This window comes from Platalea leucorodia (genome assembly GCF_965183815.1).
Source record: "Platalea leucorodia genome assembly, chromosome: 3".
Taxonomy (NCBI): Eukaryota; Metazoa; Chordata; class Aves; order Pelecaniformes; family Threskiornithidae; genus Platalea; species Platalea leucorodia.
Window position 1 is genome coordinate 96,288,508 of NC_138825.1, and position 17,920 is coordinate 96,306,427.

General features: G+C 41.7%; 1 protein-coding gene across 1 annotated transcript in view; it reads right to left on the reverse strand.

Annotated features, from left to right (window-relative positions):
* Positions 1-9,617, reverse strand: part of ADGRB3 (adhesion G protein-coupled receptor B3) — a gene marked incomplete at both ends in the record, with an annotated part of 462,480 nt that extends 452,863 nt beyond the window's left edge. Inside the window, one exon of the mRNA XM_082307720.1 lies at positions 8,864-9,617. Coding sequence (XP_082163846.1) covers positions 8,864-9,617 — 754 coding nt within the window. The remainder of the gene's footprint in view (positions 1-8,863) is intronic.
* Between the last annotated feature and the right edge of the window lie 8,303 nt (positions 9,618-17,920).

The window sequence follows — 17,920 nt, forward strand, 5'->3', positions numbered from 1 at the left end:
TCATAGGAGAGAGAAGCAAACACCGTATAAGAAAAAGCAAACCATTTAGGATTCGAAGAAATGTTCCACATGAAACCTTCAGACTTAGTATTTTCCAAAACCCTTTTGGGAAAAAGTGTTCTTGCATGAAGCAGGTACAATACCATTCCTCATGACCAATAAATAGTATCAATTAGATCCCCTGATTTTCTAATCTGTAATTTAAGCCCTTTCTAGCTGCACCACACAAATGAGCTCCAAGGGCTTCACAAACTCATCCCCCAGCACTCTGTGCACACTTTCACAGCAATCTGCACCACTCTTTAATGGTCAACAGGAAGCCCTGGATAAACATGTATCTTGGACTCTATTTTGAAGGATTCACCAGTAATACTGTAACCAAACCTGACATAGCTGCCTAGAAACACAATATGATGTAACTGGCTGCTAACATATGCAAAAGAGCGGGCAAGGGTAACATGTATTGACCACTTTTTAATAGACTTTTTTTTTTTTGCCTAAGCAAATCTAAACCTGGCTGAACCAGCACCACTGTTCCTCTCCAGCTCTTTCTTGTGCCACTTTTTGGTACTGATGGAGGCTTAGCTGGGCCATCATAGAACACTCACCCAACATCAAGATCACCCAACCAAAAAAAAACGCAAGGTGAATAGTTTTCTGTGTGGCTAGTGTACTGACATAGCTCAGCAAAAGGAAAGGAGTGAAGCCAGTGCCATCTCAGCAGCAATGGGGTCTCAGATTCTCAGAAGCAACTTGTGCTAACATACCTCAGTTGACGACACTAGTTAACAAATTCCCACTTAACACAAGGTATTTCCAATGCTAGTTAGAAGTGATAAGGTTGGAAGTCCTGTTAATCATTTTTCAGAGCTAAGAGTCGGAGAATTGGTCTTTTGATCCTTCATCCTCCCATCATCCTTCAGCAAAGCTGTTCAATAGCACACAACTATCAGCTATGGATGAAAGTTATAAACCATTCTATAAATAAACACTCTCTCTGTACAACTGGTGAATGAGCTAGCAGTACATGAAGAAGAACAACAGGAATCAAAAAGTCAGCTCCCAAAGTGTTTTACATCTCCTGAAGAATAAACGAGAGCAAATTGGTGAAAATTGCCCATAAGGGGATGACACATTGTTCTCCCCATTATTATCAATTTTCTATCAAGCTATGAAAAAATGGATGGTATTCAAATTTATATTTTTGTTGGTTTTGCCATTTCAAGGAGATGTAAATAAAATTTGAACTGAATAACTGAAAATAGCTTGCTTCCAAATTTCATTTACACACATTTTCAGCACCACCAAAGAAATACTAATTTGACTATGTCATATGCCTTGTTTCCCCTTCAGGTAATGAAGAAGAACAAAAACAAGAAACTGAAGTAAAGCACATAAAGAGATAGGCTAACCAGCTAAAAGAGAAAGAAACGCAGCTAGCAGTTACAAAATTGCTTTTTTTTAAGTGCATCTGCTTCACTCTACCAAATGTCAAGGATGGTTTCAAAAGTAAAACTACAGAGAAAAAAAATCTTAATTAATACAAATTATGAAATAATTTGCTTTTGGTAAAAGTAACACATGCTATCACTGTTTCACATCTCTTTTGTGGGCTCTAATCTAATCTTCATTTAGACCAAATTATATTGATAGCATGGGGAATTTGTCTTGAGTAAGGACAATAATTTGGCCTTTGCAGAGTAAAGTAACAACACTGGTTTCATACACTGTTATTATAGATTGTTTTTATTAATTCTGTTGGTGACTTGTCCATCAGAAAAATCTGTCAGTAATTTGACAAAAAACTTTATTTATAACTTCTCTAAAAGATTAACAAAACTGTGAATGACTTCAAAAAATTTGACTGTCTTCCTCTTGAGATTTAACTAGCATCAGAAAGGGCTCAAACTCTGAAATATTCATAAATCAGTTATGCATAATTTGTAAATTTGTACTTTATATCATGTACAACTTTGTCTGTCCTAAAAAGCATTTTATATTTCTTGTTAACAGTGAATGCAAATAATGCTCAATGGAATTCTGCAGTGACCTTTGTTTTATTACAATTACTGCATATTTATAAATGAACAGTTAAACTTCAATTTGAGAACTACAACAACTTTGAGTTGGAATCCTTTGATAAAACACAACTGAATAAACTTCATAAAATTAAATCCCTAAGAAGAGAAAAAGAAAGTCTCCTCTGAAAATTCCTCTGTGTATACCGACATGCAAAGCAGATTTTTCCATGCTTTTGCAAATAGAAAACTAAACAAAACAGCAATATGGATAGATTTGAACAGAAGATGATAAATTGCTTTTAAAAGAGCACTGGAGAACATATTAAATGTAATAGATCATATAATCACTGTGTTATATAAATGTATAAAATATAAATATGTAGGTATAAAACACTGCATAATAATAAGAAATGCAGTACCTGCATTATGTCATAATATAATTCCATGTAATGTCACTGAGACCTAATAACTGAAATCCCACTATGTAAACAGAATCACCATTAACTTCTGTTAATGGCTGTTCTACTCGTGAACACTTCCACATTTGTCAAAAGCACAAGCAAATCAGAGGACAAGGTCTAAAATAGAGTAAACATATTGTATACTCTGCCCACCCAGACAAAGTGTAATAGAAGTATTTGAAGACAAAAGGCACAGCTTACTGGTATGAGAAAGGCAAACAAGGAAGGCATGACTGGTCTGAAATGTTTGATGGTACAGGACTCAGTACTATTGAGTACTTGTTCACTGGAGCCAGCAGCAAGAGAGTCAGAATTCTGTTCCTAATTTGGATATGCTTTGGCTTCAGTCTGAACACTTAATTTCTTTACATACCTTCCCCATTCTTTATCATTATTTCCTATTTATGTTCTGTGCTCTTTAGAGTGGAGGTCTTTAGCAGCATTTGTCCGCAGCTGAGAGCAGGTCTCCACAATGGCTGATGTGCAATAATGCACACAAATAGAGGCTTCATTCGAGCGAAAATGGAAGTCTGGGGAACCAAAATCCTGGTTTTGGTTATAACACAGCTTCCAACATACTATTTCATTGAAGCCATGAATGTTTAAAGCAAGCAATGAGCTCATGAAAAACTGGTATTCAGATCCCACACAGTACATTTGTGATCTCGCTGAAGGCAGGGCAAACACTTGACTGCAGCAGGCTGACCTTTCCCATAAAATAAGTAATATGCCATCTTGTTAGTGTGAGAAGTGCTGAACAAAATACTGATAGAATCTGTGATGATACAAAAGAAATTACCACTCAAACATACATATATAACCAAGTATATTTCCTAATAAAGCATTTAAATAACTGGAAGCAAAGCCATTTATATAGGCTTTTCCTACCATAAAGGAAATTGTCTAGGTATTTTCCTTTTTGAAAGTATCAGAAAATTCACTTATGGATTGATCCAAATCCCACCAAATTCAGTACACATATGTGAAGTGCCAATTACTCTTGCACTCAAAGGTCTAAACTTTACATCAAAACAAGAAGTTTCACAGTTTACTGAAGTAAATCAGGTGGAAATGATCAATACAGCACAAACTGAAGTACAATCATTAGTGATAATAGCATATAATCCTTGAAAACAAAGGTAGGACTTACTGCTTAAAAGAGATTCTGATCATTAATGCTTTTTCTACAGTGCATCACTTCAAAAAAAAGAATCTGAAATCAAACTTGCATGGCTCTGATAAAGCATCCTATTATGAGTGGTCCAGAGTGACCCAAATATATACTAAGAATATAAATGTTTAGGGTGATTGTTTTCTTTTAGCAAAGTAAGTCAAAAAGGGCATTATATGAAGCACACGGAATCCATATGAAATTTTGAAACATTTCCTTCAACTGGGAACCAGACTCATAAGGAAGAAACACAATGTCTGTAACTGATTTTATGAAAGTTTCTATGATGATTTTGGCCATGAACATTTTAGAAGGAACAATATTCATGTAAAAAAATTATTTAACGTGAAATTATTTTTCTTTACATTCTGGATTTTCACTGAGATCAAACTGCTCATAACAGTGTGATAACAAACCGCTCATAACCTGTATGGTAACAGATTATTTTAGTATATCAGTTTTAAGTTTTTAAACAATATTTTATGTCATAATGAAAAATACCTTTCATGCAAAATTAAAAAGCCTGTTCTTCCATTAGTGCTCATCTTCCTTTGTCCACTTGAACTCCTGGATAAAAGAACCACTGCAAGCAGCAGGATATAAAAACTATTAGGAGTCTTCCAAGTATGTTACTGTACTCATTCAATATTCTGGATGACAGTTTTATTTATTTTGGATTTTCTAAATTTTGCTTTAGTCTCAAATAGTTGTTGCACACTAAATATTAAATATCCCTTTAGAAGTGTATGGTTGTTAGATTCCATTTTGTAATTCTTGATCTTTCGAGACAAATCCTACACTGATTTAACAGTTTAAATCCTCTGATGGAGCCATGCTATGACATGTTATTACTGCCTATGACTTTCTGACTAGCAATGTCCAGCCTACTCAGCCAGCTAGTGACCTCTGGGTATGTATGTGATGAATATTATAAATTCATCTTAAATGCGTGCAACAGGAGGTAGGCATTCATGGAATGACATAAATAAATGCATACATGCCATGAAAGCTTCACAAAACTATCTGCATCCTACATCTTACTATTATTCAACAATGTGTCATAAATTATTGTTTTAAAGAGACATCTATTATAGTAAATCCTGTTAAGATATCCCTGTTGTTTTCAGATCTGAAATCAGGAAAAAATAAATAAATCATTTGCTGAATACTGAGATGCTGGTACACAGTGAGCTGTTAGAATTTGTGACAAAGTAGACCAATGCTACATTTCTAGCATATTCAAAAATCCTTACTAAAATTATTTTAGACTGGCTGAACAAGATACACAAGATTAAGCCTGGAATTCCAAATGCCAAGATTTAATTAACATAAATATCCCCTCTCTTCTTTTCTTCCGTTGGATGAAATTAAGAGGACGAAAGAATTATTTTCATTGTTTTATGAGGGCCCTGTCAGATATGGCAGTAAAACACAGGGGAAAACTCTTTCTTAGGTTCTAAGTAACTATTATAAAACCCCACGATAATATTACGGGTTTTTAATGTTCACAATAAGACAAGACATTTTTGCATTCTTGTTGTCATCATTCATAAAATTGTATGGATTGACTACCTGCAAAGGCTTTATAGGTCCACTAAAGTTGGAACTGAGCCCTGTCTTATTGACAGAAACTTCATGAAATACTTCAGTCATAGCATTGAAGATCAAGGGGACAAATTCCCCTGAGCCCTTAAATTCAGGACCCTGCTAGTGTGTTCATTGAGATCTATTTGCTAGTGCTTTGATCCAGGCTAAGCACCTCAGATGTGAGGCTACAGAAAAGGATCAAGATACAATGAAACTGAGTCTTAGTGAAAATGTGGCGATTTTCAATATTGCTTTAATCAGTGACACCAAAGATGATTGGCCTATGGAAGAAATGCTGATTAAATCACATATTTCCAAGCCATTTTATTTAAAAAAAATAATAGTTACAGCTTCCTTTTTTGACCTAGTTCCCTTTATTGTTTAACACTTCAGCACTTTTAGAAACACCATCATCCATTGCACACTTGTCACATCTTCTGTAAAGTGCAACACTTTTTTTAAAAAGGAAAAATACTAACTTTCATCCATTTTCCTGAGCCATTTATCATATTCAAAATTGTAAAAAACTTCAGAGATTCAAAAAAAGAAACAGCAGGCTTTAATCTAAATGCTCTCTATTTACATTATGGTTCTAAAATGTGACTGGAAATAGTTTTGGGAAAAGATTTTGCACTTCATACAGTCAAGCTTGATGAAAGCAAATCTGAACGATGGGAGGGTATGCATAATACCGTAGAAATCTGCCAGGTCTTTGCAATTCCTTTCCAAAAGTCATTGCTAGGCAATGTCAGTACCAAACCTCAAAGTAATACATGAATTCATAAAACACAATCTTACCAAGTCCAGAGCACTTTCACAGTGTTTGGCAAACTCCATTCCCCTTAAAACTCAACTTACACTAACAAAACTGTCCTTTCAGTTGCCACTATGAACTCTAACAACAAGAAGCCATTCTCTTAGTTATTGGTCAACCTTATTTTTGCTACCTGTGCTGATCTAACTTGAACCAGATTGCCTGTGGAAACAAAATTTGCATTCCTTGCCTAAATGTTTGCTGACACAAGTGATGAATTGCATTATGTTTGTTGCAGGAATATTTTACATTTTGATCCCTCAATACAGCCTTCAGCTGAACCACAAACCAGCTTTATACATACAAACACACCGATTGATGTGCTTGATAAATGCGACTATATCTACAAAGACTCAACACACCTCTCTTGCAGATTTTTAGCCTTCTGAGGAAAGGGGAAAAATACTTTAAACACTGAGTGGAAGACAAAGACCGTACTACTACTGAGAAGTACTGTGAAGCTTAATTTGCTAACTGATTACAACTTTTAGTAACAATCTGATGAACAATTTCCAAGTGCATTAAAGTAATTAAACAAAATGTTGAAATAATTGTAGTGCTGATGAAATTCTCAGCAACACCAAAAACCCACTAAATACAGTGAAAAACAAGCGAAGGAAACCGTCCACCTACCAAACAACATTTCCACCCCTCTAACAATGCTGTTTCTCAATTTAATATCCAGGAAAACCTGCAAGTAGCGGCAAGAATTAAAATATGTCTGAAATCGGAAGCAAAATATGTTGGAAACGTGTTTCAAAATTTAAGGAGAAAAAAAAAAAGGGTTTGCCCTAAGCCTCCTCTGTCCTTTCCACTAAGCACATTTCAGAAATAGGTGCTTTAACTGGGAGACACTCATCCCTCTGGAATTCAGCTTATTTTTGCGAGTGGTATGAAGGCCCCCGGCGGCCTGTGCACCCCTCTGTGCTTGCACTCCTTCTCCCCCAGCCCTACCAACTAGGTCGTGCCTTAGGACAGAGCTCAGGGCCGGGGAGGGGGGGATGCCCCCTCCTCATAGACTTGCGCAGGGCTGCTAACGCGGGGCAGCCGCCACAGCGCGGCCGCGTCTCCTACGCGCCTTTGGGTCGGCGGCGTTTATATTTTCTGATGGGCTGCGTGGCTTCCCTGTGCCCATGACACACACGACGGAGGTGGAGAAGGTACAAGCAGCGCCTCCCGCCTAACTTTTAGGGCCCGCTTACGGGCGGTGTGAGCCCCTACGCACCCGCGCAGCGCCCGGGGCGGCGGGCTGAGGCGGCCGCCCCCGCGCAACGCCCGGCTCTGCCTGCTGCCCCCCGGGCTCCGCGGCCGGGGCTGCCTCGTCCTCCCAGGCCACTGATTAGCTCTAAACGATGCTAAATACCATCCCTGCCGCTGCACAGGCTTCTCTGCGAGTTTTTTACAGGAGACGAGCTTCCCCGTCATTAAAGATCGCTGTTTCCTGGGCTCCTAGCTGCTGCGTGCTGGGAGAGACGCTGACCTGCAGGACACCAAAAGTGTCCCTCATCCCTCCCCCCCAGCCCTGCCCGCGGCCGCTGGCACCGCGGCAGCTGGAGCAAGTTCAGCTTTTCTTCTCCCACAGAACTGGGGCTTGGCTGCCCTTAAAGAAAATCCTCTCCTAACAACGTGTCAATGTTACATTCCTCCACAAAGCAACTTCTATTAGGGGGGCTGGGAGCTTGGCGCTGCCTCGCCACAGACTGGGAGCTTTGTGGCTATGCAGAAAACAAGAAGAGAGGGAACATTTCCTGCATTAAAATGCAATACCCTGGGCTCGATGATTTATCCCTTGCCGCAGGGGCACATCCCCCCCCCTTCCCCATTCCCGCATGGCTGCTCTGAAGGACCCCCTCACCCACAGGTTGCAGCCAGACCCCCACCATCTATGTTCAGCCTATGCTTTCTCTGCCTCTCACCCCTGCAATGTCCTTCCCAAAATCACCCCCTGACCTCCCCAAAATGTCAGGAGGCCAAAACAGGCAGTATGAAGCAGAAGAGCTAGGCAAAGGACTGCCACTCTAATTGCTGGACCCCTGTTTTCCCACCCTTCTACACCCCCCCTTTTCCAGCAGGGACAAGAAGCAGCTGCTGGGACAGACACATCAACACCCTCCCCCCCCCCCAGTATGGGTATGAGATTCAGAGCCTTCATCTCCTGGAGCCGAGGCTGCCTGGAGAAGGCATGCAGCAGCAGCCCATGGCCCCTCCACGGGGCTCCCAGCAGGTCAAAACAGTATGTGCTGACTCTGTGTGGTGCCTCACATCTTTAGGCGTCGCAGGCAGAGGGTTCACCCTGAAGAACTGCATTTGCTTTTGGTTTGTTTTTATGTTGTTGAGGTCTGGCCCATTTGAGACCAGGTGTCCTAACCATGGTAAATCTCCTGGTCTTTTACTCAGGTTGCCCGCATGCCTTTGGAAACGTTTTCCTTGCAAAGTCGAGGGGTTGTATCAAGAGGGCTAAGATTTTGTAGTCAGGTGGTTGCAGTAAAGAGGTGGCGAGGGGGAGAGTGATTTCTGGCTTGCCACCTGTGGGCATTACTGTAAGTGGGGGCTGAAAACAGATGGATCCTACTTATGAGGAGTTTCAACAGTGCTCAGCAGAATTATAAGCTGAAGGTTAGGCCAGTTTAGAAATTAAAATGCAGCCCTCCCTGCCCTGAGGGAGTATGCATCTTCTCCAGCCCTTTCGCCTCATCTAGAGGCGAACTGTGGTGGAGAGCAAGTCAAATGAATGTAAGTATCAAGGAGAGCCTGCAGCAGGACCTACACTCTGGTGTGGGATTCAACCCCCCCTCCAAGAAGCACCTACCTTCTTTTGGTGGCCGTTTGGCTTCTCTGGTGAGGTTGCAGACCTGGGTAGTTTGCAGCTCCTGGGTCAGGCAGCCCTCCGTCTGCTCGTTGAGGGGCAGCACCACATTATTGAGCAACACCAGGGACTGGTCGTCTATTCCCCATTCTCCCAAATGCTGAGGGCAGGTGCATTTTGTATACATGATTCCACAGGACTCGGTTCTTCCATTCTCGGATTTCAAGCAGCTCTCCAACCAAGTGCATAACACATGGCACCCAAACTGGCTTGGGCTCACCTTGTTCAACACCAAAAACTCAAAGAAGGATTTTTGGTCATCTTCTTTTTTGTGTAATCCTGGGAAATCGATAGGATAGACGCGGCGTATCTGAATAAAATTCTTATCATACTGCAGAAATACAAAAGCATTCTTGGAATCGCAGAGCTGCATTATAGAATGGTTATTTTTTAAAAGATCCTTTATTTTTTCATGGGAAAAATGATCAAACTGATAAGCCAAGAGGGAAAAGTTGGCGCAGCTGAAGTCCTTTTTGGAAAATTTCAGGTAAATACTATATTTGGTCGGATCTGGATTTTCCAGCGTCCAAGTGCAGTTTGTGAAGTTTTTAGGAAACATTTCACTTACAGAATACGATCCATAAATGACCCCCTTCACCAACGTGGAACACCAGAAGTCTTGGGCAGCATTAAATCCAAACATAACCAGTAGATAGGTGGAAAATATATAAATCAGCAAATTACGAACAGCCTTCATCCTATGTCATTTGGCCTGCAGGAGATGAAATGAAATAAAAATGCAAGTAGAATTCTTCACGCATTGAAAACCAAACTCCTTCCAATATTCGAGCCAGCTGTTTTCAAGCTTGCAGTTAGAGCCCCTTTCAGAAAGAAGGGCAGGTAATTTTTATTTTATAACGCAAGGGACGCGTTTGCTGCTGTGTGCACAGCGCCATCACGTGGCCATCGCAACAGCCAAGTCTTCTACAGTCAAATTAAAAAACAACATCTATTAGATTATTAATAGGAATGTCCTCTCCTGTCTAGGATGTAGTCATCATGGCGTGGACTAGAATTGCTCGACTTAGGTAAAAACCTAGACGCCTTACCCAATAGACCAAGAAAAGAGCAATTTCTTTCTTTCTTTCTTCAAAAAGTAAATAAGTAGTCTCCTATAGTAATATATATGCATATAGAATACGCACATGCAGAATTTCACCGGAATAGAACAAGAAAGCCAGTAGCATCTGCTGTTACATATTATTTTTCTATTAAGTCTGAGAAGTAACTGTGAAGAATTACAATCATAATTTAAAAATCCACAAATTATTATTTGTTACAGATGGAACATTAAATCCCATACGCCTACGTGCCTTTGCAGTGGACACCTGGTATACAGAGGTCTCTACATAAAGAAAACCCAGGCAGGAAATACTGAGATTAATGTATTAACACAATGTTGAGACTATTGGAGAAAGAAACAAAGACACATGAAACTAGTGCTGATCTGACACTACCACTAAATGCCAGCTTTTTAAGATAATAATTTCAATCTGCTACAACCTCTTAGGATATATAAAATGGATCACTGTATTAGTATCTACAACCAGTATCTCTATATAGCTGCCAGTGCTACAGCAGGATCTCTGCACCTATTCGACTGCACTTGCCCTCTTATTATGAATACCTTGTACTGTCTGATTAGCTGTGTTTTGCAGATGTGTGCTTGAATGATGAAAGACATATTTTCTCTGCTACTATCTCCAAATAAAGCTGTTTTACTGCACCTGTCAACCGTTACAGCCTTCACATGCTTTGTTCTCTTGACAGTGGCCTAGGTTAATAAAGCAAACCTTAGTTATATTTACCTCTGTAACGTTATCCAAAAAATTCAAATTGAACGTTTTCAGCATTAATCTTTCAGAAGTTGCTTATCTCTTACAAATGAGTAGCTTTTCGCCTTCTACTTTTTCGCCAAATGAAAGCAGACAGAAGTGATACCAAGCTAATTTCAAAACTCTCTAGATTGCCGTCTCTTCCACTGTTGCTCTATAAGCAGAGTCAGACATACACACACAGGCACCGTTACTGAGTTTTGATGTGTGTCTTTGCCTAGCTTTTCATCTCCTCACCAAACAGCAAGACATCTTCGGTCTCCCATTGCGTAACACACAGCAAATCACCGGATTAAGCTCCCTTGAAGAGATTTTCGTATCCCCTAGATTATAGTTCAAACTCTGAATCTTGAAATGGGCAAAGCAGCACCAACTCTAACCCTCTTTATAGCCGAGGTTTAAAAAAAAAAAAAGAAGAGCTGCTGCCGGGTCTATCCACACGGTCGGATTTTCTCCTTTCTGAGCGTCTATCTCAATGAATAACACGGTCCTCCTTCTCCGAATAGGATCGGTACAGCATTTAAGGTTTTAAAAAAGAGAAACTTATCAGGAATTCTGGAAACAATTTCCCCTTTGCTGAAGCACTTTGCAGGCAATGCAGTTCTGCGCAGTGTTATTCAGGATGGTGTAGGCGTTGAAAGCCAATGTGACAATAAGTGTCTAAATTAGGAATTCCACCCATGAAAAAAGATTAATTTTATAATCTGGAAAGCAAAAAGGGGACTTACTTACTTGCTTTTCTGTTTGAATAGGAAAAAAGCCTCTGACTTTTTCCATCCTATGTAATATTTGCACTAGAAAAATAAAGACGTCTGCAGTGCTAGGCTGTTTTCTATGAAGAAATGTAGTCAAATAGCCCTCATTTTAGTTGTGCATTTGTTCATGCAAGGCTACTGAAACACAACATTGTCTTAATCTCTCTCTCCCTGTGTGCTTTACACACACACACACACACACGCACGCACACACACCCCCGAACTGAGTGTGCCGGCAGCATTTCGTTTAGTTTGCAGTATTGCTAAATACAAGAATGAATCTGCTCACTGAAAGGATTAGGCACTTAGATTAAAAAGATCTTTCTTTTTCCATGGAGGAGGGAGTTAAAGAACGGCCACAGAGGCTTAAGGTTGCCCATTTGGGAAGGGGGAGAACCCTCTTCTGCTGAAAGCAAACGGGCGTTTAGTTTGGATATTCCCCAAACTGATTTTCTAGGTGACACTGTAGTTAGCCGAACATAGACGGCGCCATCACTCCACTTATTTTTTCCCCCAACAGAAGACCCACTGACTTCTCTTATTTTAACTTCCTATTAACCTAACATCCCCCCCCCCTCCAAAATTACCCCAATCGTGCACAAACCTCAGGTCTTCTCGGTCTCGCTGGAAATTACTTTCAGGGAAGCAGACCTGTCACAAAACGGACTTCTCTAACTTTTAAACTGCATCGCTGAAGTAAATGCAGAGATCATTTTGTATGTGCTGTCTCTCTCTCTATCCTTCAGCAACAGCCTGTCCCCCTCCTCCGCCGCCTCCTCCCCGGAATCCCAAGCTAAAAGCTCTCCAGTCGTAATCCCTGGAAATGGGAAATGGAAATGCCCCGGGCACCCTTACCTTCCACTCCGAAAGCTGTCAGGCTATTTCTCTAAAACACTAGCACCACAGGCACACGTCCCAACAACAGTGATGGAGAGATTCCCCTTCTGTCGGAAGCACCGTTTCCCATTTTCCCCGGCTCAGGTTCAAAACCAAGATTAAAAAAAGCAGCAGAAGATAAAAAACGCAGCGAGAAAACCCCCGCACGCCACACACACACCCCACCGAGGGAAAAAAGCAGCTTTGGCTCCGGATCCACCAAATCCAACCACATGAAGGGAAAGAAAAGAAAAAAAAAAAAAAAAGAACACCTCAAACCAGCGAGACTGCAGGGGGAAAAAAATGGAAGTGGCTGAGCAAGCGAAGGTTTTTTTTGGTTGGTTGTTTTTTTTTTTTTTTTACTTGAAACAAAGTCTCAGCACAGCAGCCCGATGAGCGGCGATGCCAGGCAGGCGACGGTCTGAGAGGAGGACTAAGGCGCTAGTGCAGATTTGTTGGTGGGTTTTGTTGTTGTTGTTATTACTAATAGACTTATTCCTCTTTCCTCCCTCCTCCTCCCCCCTCAGGCACTAATGGCCGGACAGCGGCGGGGGGGTCCTTGGCTGCCGATGTCGGGAAGCGGTGTGAACGCCGGGCGCGCAGGGAGTACGGAGGGAGCGAGAGCGCGTCTCTGCCGCTGCGTGTGTGCGTGTGTGTGCGCGTGTGCGCGTGTGCGCGCGTGTGTGTGAGAGCCAGCCTCCTTGGGTGCCGGTGTGTGAGTGCGCGCCTGTGCGCGTCCCCTGCGCGCCCCCCCTGCGCGCCCCTCCGCCGTCCGCTGAGCGCAGGGGGTGGCTGCGCGCCCCTGCGCTCCGCTCCGCGCGTGTGCGCGTGTGCGCGGGGCGCTCCTCCCGGCGCCGGCGGCGGGGCCCGCGGTGCGTTTCGCACGTCACGGCTGCTCGGCACCGAGCGCGTCCCAGAAAGCGTTGTTTTCTGCGTCCGGGAGGTTTTTCTGGCCTCGGTTCCCAGCGCTGGGGCCGGCTGCGCCCCGGCGTAACCGAAACTGGCGGGCGGGGAGCGAGGGAAACGGGGACGGCGGGGCGGGGATGGGGGAAGCCCGCACTTGATCTCCTTCCTCTTGTTCTTTCTTCTAAAGCATAACCCCCTCTGTCGCAGCCCCAAGAGCTGTCAGTTCGGCACCGCGATGCAGATTAACTGATACAGGGCTCCGAGGATAAACCCTTTCAAACTGCCTCCTGCCTTTGACTGGAAACAATAGCAATTTTCTCAGCGAGGCTGCAATTAACGCCGTATTTGTTCCCTGCCAGAGATAAGGCTGTGGCCCGGATCGTGGCTGCATTCATTCCCCCGGCTGCTGCCGCCGTCCGGCCGCTCGGCACGGCCAGCGCCGCTGGGCCCGCCGCCGGGAGGGATGGCGGGCTCGGTGGGTACGGCGGGGCTGCCCGCAGCGGGGTGCCCAGTGCCGGGTACCCGGCGCGGGAGGCGCGCTGCCCCCGCCCGCGGGGCTCCCCTCCCGCTGCCGGCTCTCGCCGCCGGGGTGGGAGCGGAGTTTGCGAGGCGAGAGCGGCTGAAGAAGCACCGTTAGCAGCGGGTGGGGCCCGACAGACGGGGGAGTTTCGCGGAAGAAGCCTTACCACAAGGCAGGCAGTGTGTCGTGTCCCCCCCCTCCCCTTTTTTTTTTTTATTTTGATACAGCAAGGTAGGGTTGGATACGCATTTTCTCCCTCTCTGTGTCTCTCCCGCTCCCCAGGGCGGGTTAGGTTGTCCTCTGGCCTTTCCCGCTGGCGTAAGAGATCGGGGCAGTCTACGCGACAGCAGATATCCGGCGTGAAAATTAGGAGATGACATTTTAATAAATACTGCTGTCAGTCACCAGCTCACAGCCTGGCTGCTGTGCGCTCCCACGACTGCCATTCAGCAAGGAGAACAAAGCCTTGCCGAGGCTGTGTGGTCCAGCTCCCTGTTACAGCCCCTCTGCGCTTTCAAAGTTCACGTGAAACATGACTGCGTGGTTTTGAACGCGCCCTCCCACCCACCCTCTTGAAACAAAAGTTTAAACTTCTGGACAATGTCCAAACCAATCAGTCCTTAAAGCAAACAGTTTTCTCCCCTACACCCCCGCCCTAGCCCCAGAAAGGTTTGAATTCCTGTAATACAGAGCTTTTATGATTACAATTACACGCCGCACAAATTCTGCTCAGAGGTATTACTGGTCACAAACCAGTTCTGACCAAAGTAAAGGAAAGCACGGTTATAGCTTTTTACTGTATTTTCCATAGGTACAAGCTGTAAACCACATCCCTGCTAGCTTTTAAAAACATAAATACTTTATGCCCCTGTTGTCAAAATAAAACAAAAGATCTCGACCCAAACAAAGGAAAATATGAGAGATGTACATGGTCTACGCTCAGCAAGTACAATGCAATGAAAACTGAACCATTACTGGCTTAGAGGGAATCATATTCTCTCACATTCAGTGACACTCCATATTATCTCTGGGTGATCATCATGTTGCCTGAAATACTTCAAGGGAAGTTTGGTTCATTGAAAGGTTGATACGAGCAAAACAAATCAAACATGTACATACAATGCAGCATTTAAATACCCTTTTCACCCCCTTTATATTAAATGAAGAATTTGAGGGTAAGTCACAGAAAAAAACATCTTGAATGAACTCTTTCACCTGTTTCCTATGGCATTGGCAAGTGGCAGGTCCTTTAATTGTGAGTGGAAATGAAAATTAATAAATACACAATGTATGGTAAACCATTGTCTTTAGCAATCTCCTAGGTATCCCAACCTGATGATTAACTTCCAGTTTTCAGTTTTGTGAAGAAATGGCAATGCTGGAGAGGAATCTGAGAAGGAAGATTCCTTGGCCTCTTGCCTACAAACTGAAGGAAAGGATGGAAGTTGCATCCACAAGTCATACTTGGATTAATTATGGGAGCTGAAGAACAGAGGGATGGGATGGCAGCACAGAGCACTCTGCAGATTTTTTTTCAAGATTTGTTGCAATCAGACTTGAACAATGCAGGTTTTAATTACTGGAACTAACTCTAAAACAAGCTATACCATTTGTAAGTACACAAATATCCATGATCTACTTGTAGGTGCCTTTCTACCTGAACTGAGGCCAACTTCAGAAATAATTTGTTTGCCTGGTGTCATGCAGCTGCATTTGAGATAACAAAAACCTGGAATTTTGATAGTCTAGAAGTGAGTGTCAGGTTACGTTTAAGTCTACAAAATATAAATGAGCGGAAATGTAACAATATATTTGTTTAATTGGGCATGCAGATCATTTGTGTTTGGAATGGTGCTATTTTGTGTGTACATTTAGTGCTAAACTACAGTCTGAAGGGCAGATGTAAGGTGAACCTATACACGCCATTCAGAAATATTGAGTAGATCCAACTTGTTTGAGTACCTCTGTTAAATCTTAGGAATAAGGTATTAATACAATCCCACACTGTTTCACGGGAGGGCTGTCAGAACTGCATGGCACATGTGGTGCCATCTGTACCACAAAGAAAGTATCAAGGCACTGAAAGAAGTGTTATGTCACTCAGTAGTAGTGTGGTAGGGATAGGCACAACATAGTGAATGCTAAATTTATACTGCTGCTTTCTAGACTTGATGTGATTGTTTCAGCAAGGTTGGGCTTGATCCAAACTAGGAAAGAGGGAGGAGAGTAATATTTTTAAGTAATTTCTGTATTAGTGAGAAAAATGAGGCTTACCCAATTTAATATGTTGGATGGAATAAATTAAAGGGTTTGTTTAGTTGCTTTTTTTTTTTTCCTTCCAATCTACAGTAGCACTTTGAGATCTTTGGTATCTTGGTCACATCAGCTACATTATTTCCGTCCAGGTTTTAGTGAACACAGCACAAAATTCAACACAATTGTAATTGGAATTATAATTCACTGACATTTTTTGGTGCAAATTTTAAAAAGAAGGTCACAGTTGAAAGCAAGTGGCTTTGGAGAATGGACTGTTCTCTCACTCAATCACCTGTCACCCTTATGAGGACTCTTGTCAAGTCAAGGTCACTGTTGCAGCCCTCAGTGTCACTCCTTTGAGCAAATAAAGGACATTGTCTCCAATACTGAAGGCACGCTGTAAAAAAAATCAGAGAAAGGTTTTTCAACAAAGACTTTCATACTTTATTCTTAATTCTTTATTATTATCATAATGTTTAACTGACTACAGAATTACAGACACTTAGATATGTCATCTTATTATGCACAATAATGGAAACCATGGTTATAGAGCCAACTTACAGGTAAGAGTCAAATGATATTTTTACTGAGCCTCTTAGCTTACATAAAAGTGGCACTGGTCTGTGCCCCACATCCAACTTTACTCAGACATGAAAGGCCCTTCAAAATTCCCTTTGGCAAGCATAGATTTTCTAGGCTGCATCACAGATTCTGCTGCATAACACCAAATTTCTATAAGAACAGTATTTCCTTGCTATAAGTAAGGGAAAATTTTAAATCCAAAGCTGGTGTGACCATCTCAAGAGAAATGTTATTTAATTTAGTCTGAAATGAAGAAATAAAATGGAAGATGCTGGCCATATTACAGCTATTATAAAATTAAATAAATACCTAAATATGAAAAGAAGAAAAATCTTCTGTTGCTCTAACAAGTTAAGAACGAGTGCAAATTGGAAGTAATTTCATAGACTTGTATAGGTTTTCTAGTCCAATATGTTACAAACCATTAAGAAATGTTGCATTTCTCTACTGAGTTCAGATTCTAAGTGAATTTCACCAGTATTAATTTTCACTCTGTCATCAAGAGGAAATAAAAATTTAATAAATTTATTATATTATTCCTTCTCAATTTTAAATATATTTTGAAAGATTATATGCTTATATTTGAATTTTACTAGAGAAATTATTTGCAATTTTGTAAGTAGTTAATTAACAATGCATCACCAGTAGGTGGTGCTCAAGAATATATAGCATAACTGAGGAGTAGGGGTGATTAAAAATTTCTATTTTAAAATTGAAAAATTTCAGAGGAAGTGTTGGTTTTCTTTTGAGAAGTTGATTTTTCATCAGAAAACAATGTCACCTTCCAAATTTAAAGCAAACCTTTGGTTGGTTGACAATTTTCAAGTTGTAAAGGTCAGTGATTTGCTTGCTTGTTTGTTTTCATTCTTTGTATGGCTTCTTCAGTGAAGAGTTTTACAAGAACTTTTAAATTCTGCTATTCAGTTTAAATATTTTGATGTTGTTATTCAATCACAATTATTGGGCTAGAAACAGTGAAATTCATGCAATAGGTGACACTAGGAGCATGGGCAGAAGGGGTCTGAAGCACATCTGAGGCCTGTGCAGCATCCTACCTCGGACAGTGGCTCTTGAACACTTCTGAGGAAAGTGCAGAAAACCCAGAATAGGAATATTTTTGACAATTTGGCTTCATAAAGTCTGACCTAATCTCCAGTATTTAGAGATCTATTTAAGTCTCCAAATAAGTTTCAGTTCCCCTGCAGTACTCATTTAGCTAGTTTAACTCCATACATTCTTGTTATCCATATAAGCATCTGGTTCTTTTCAA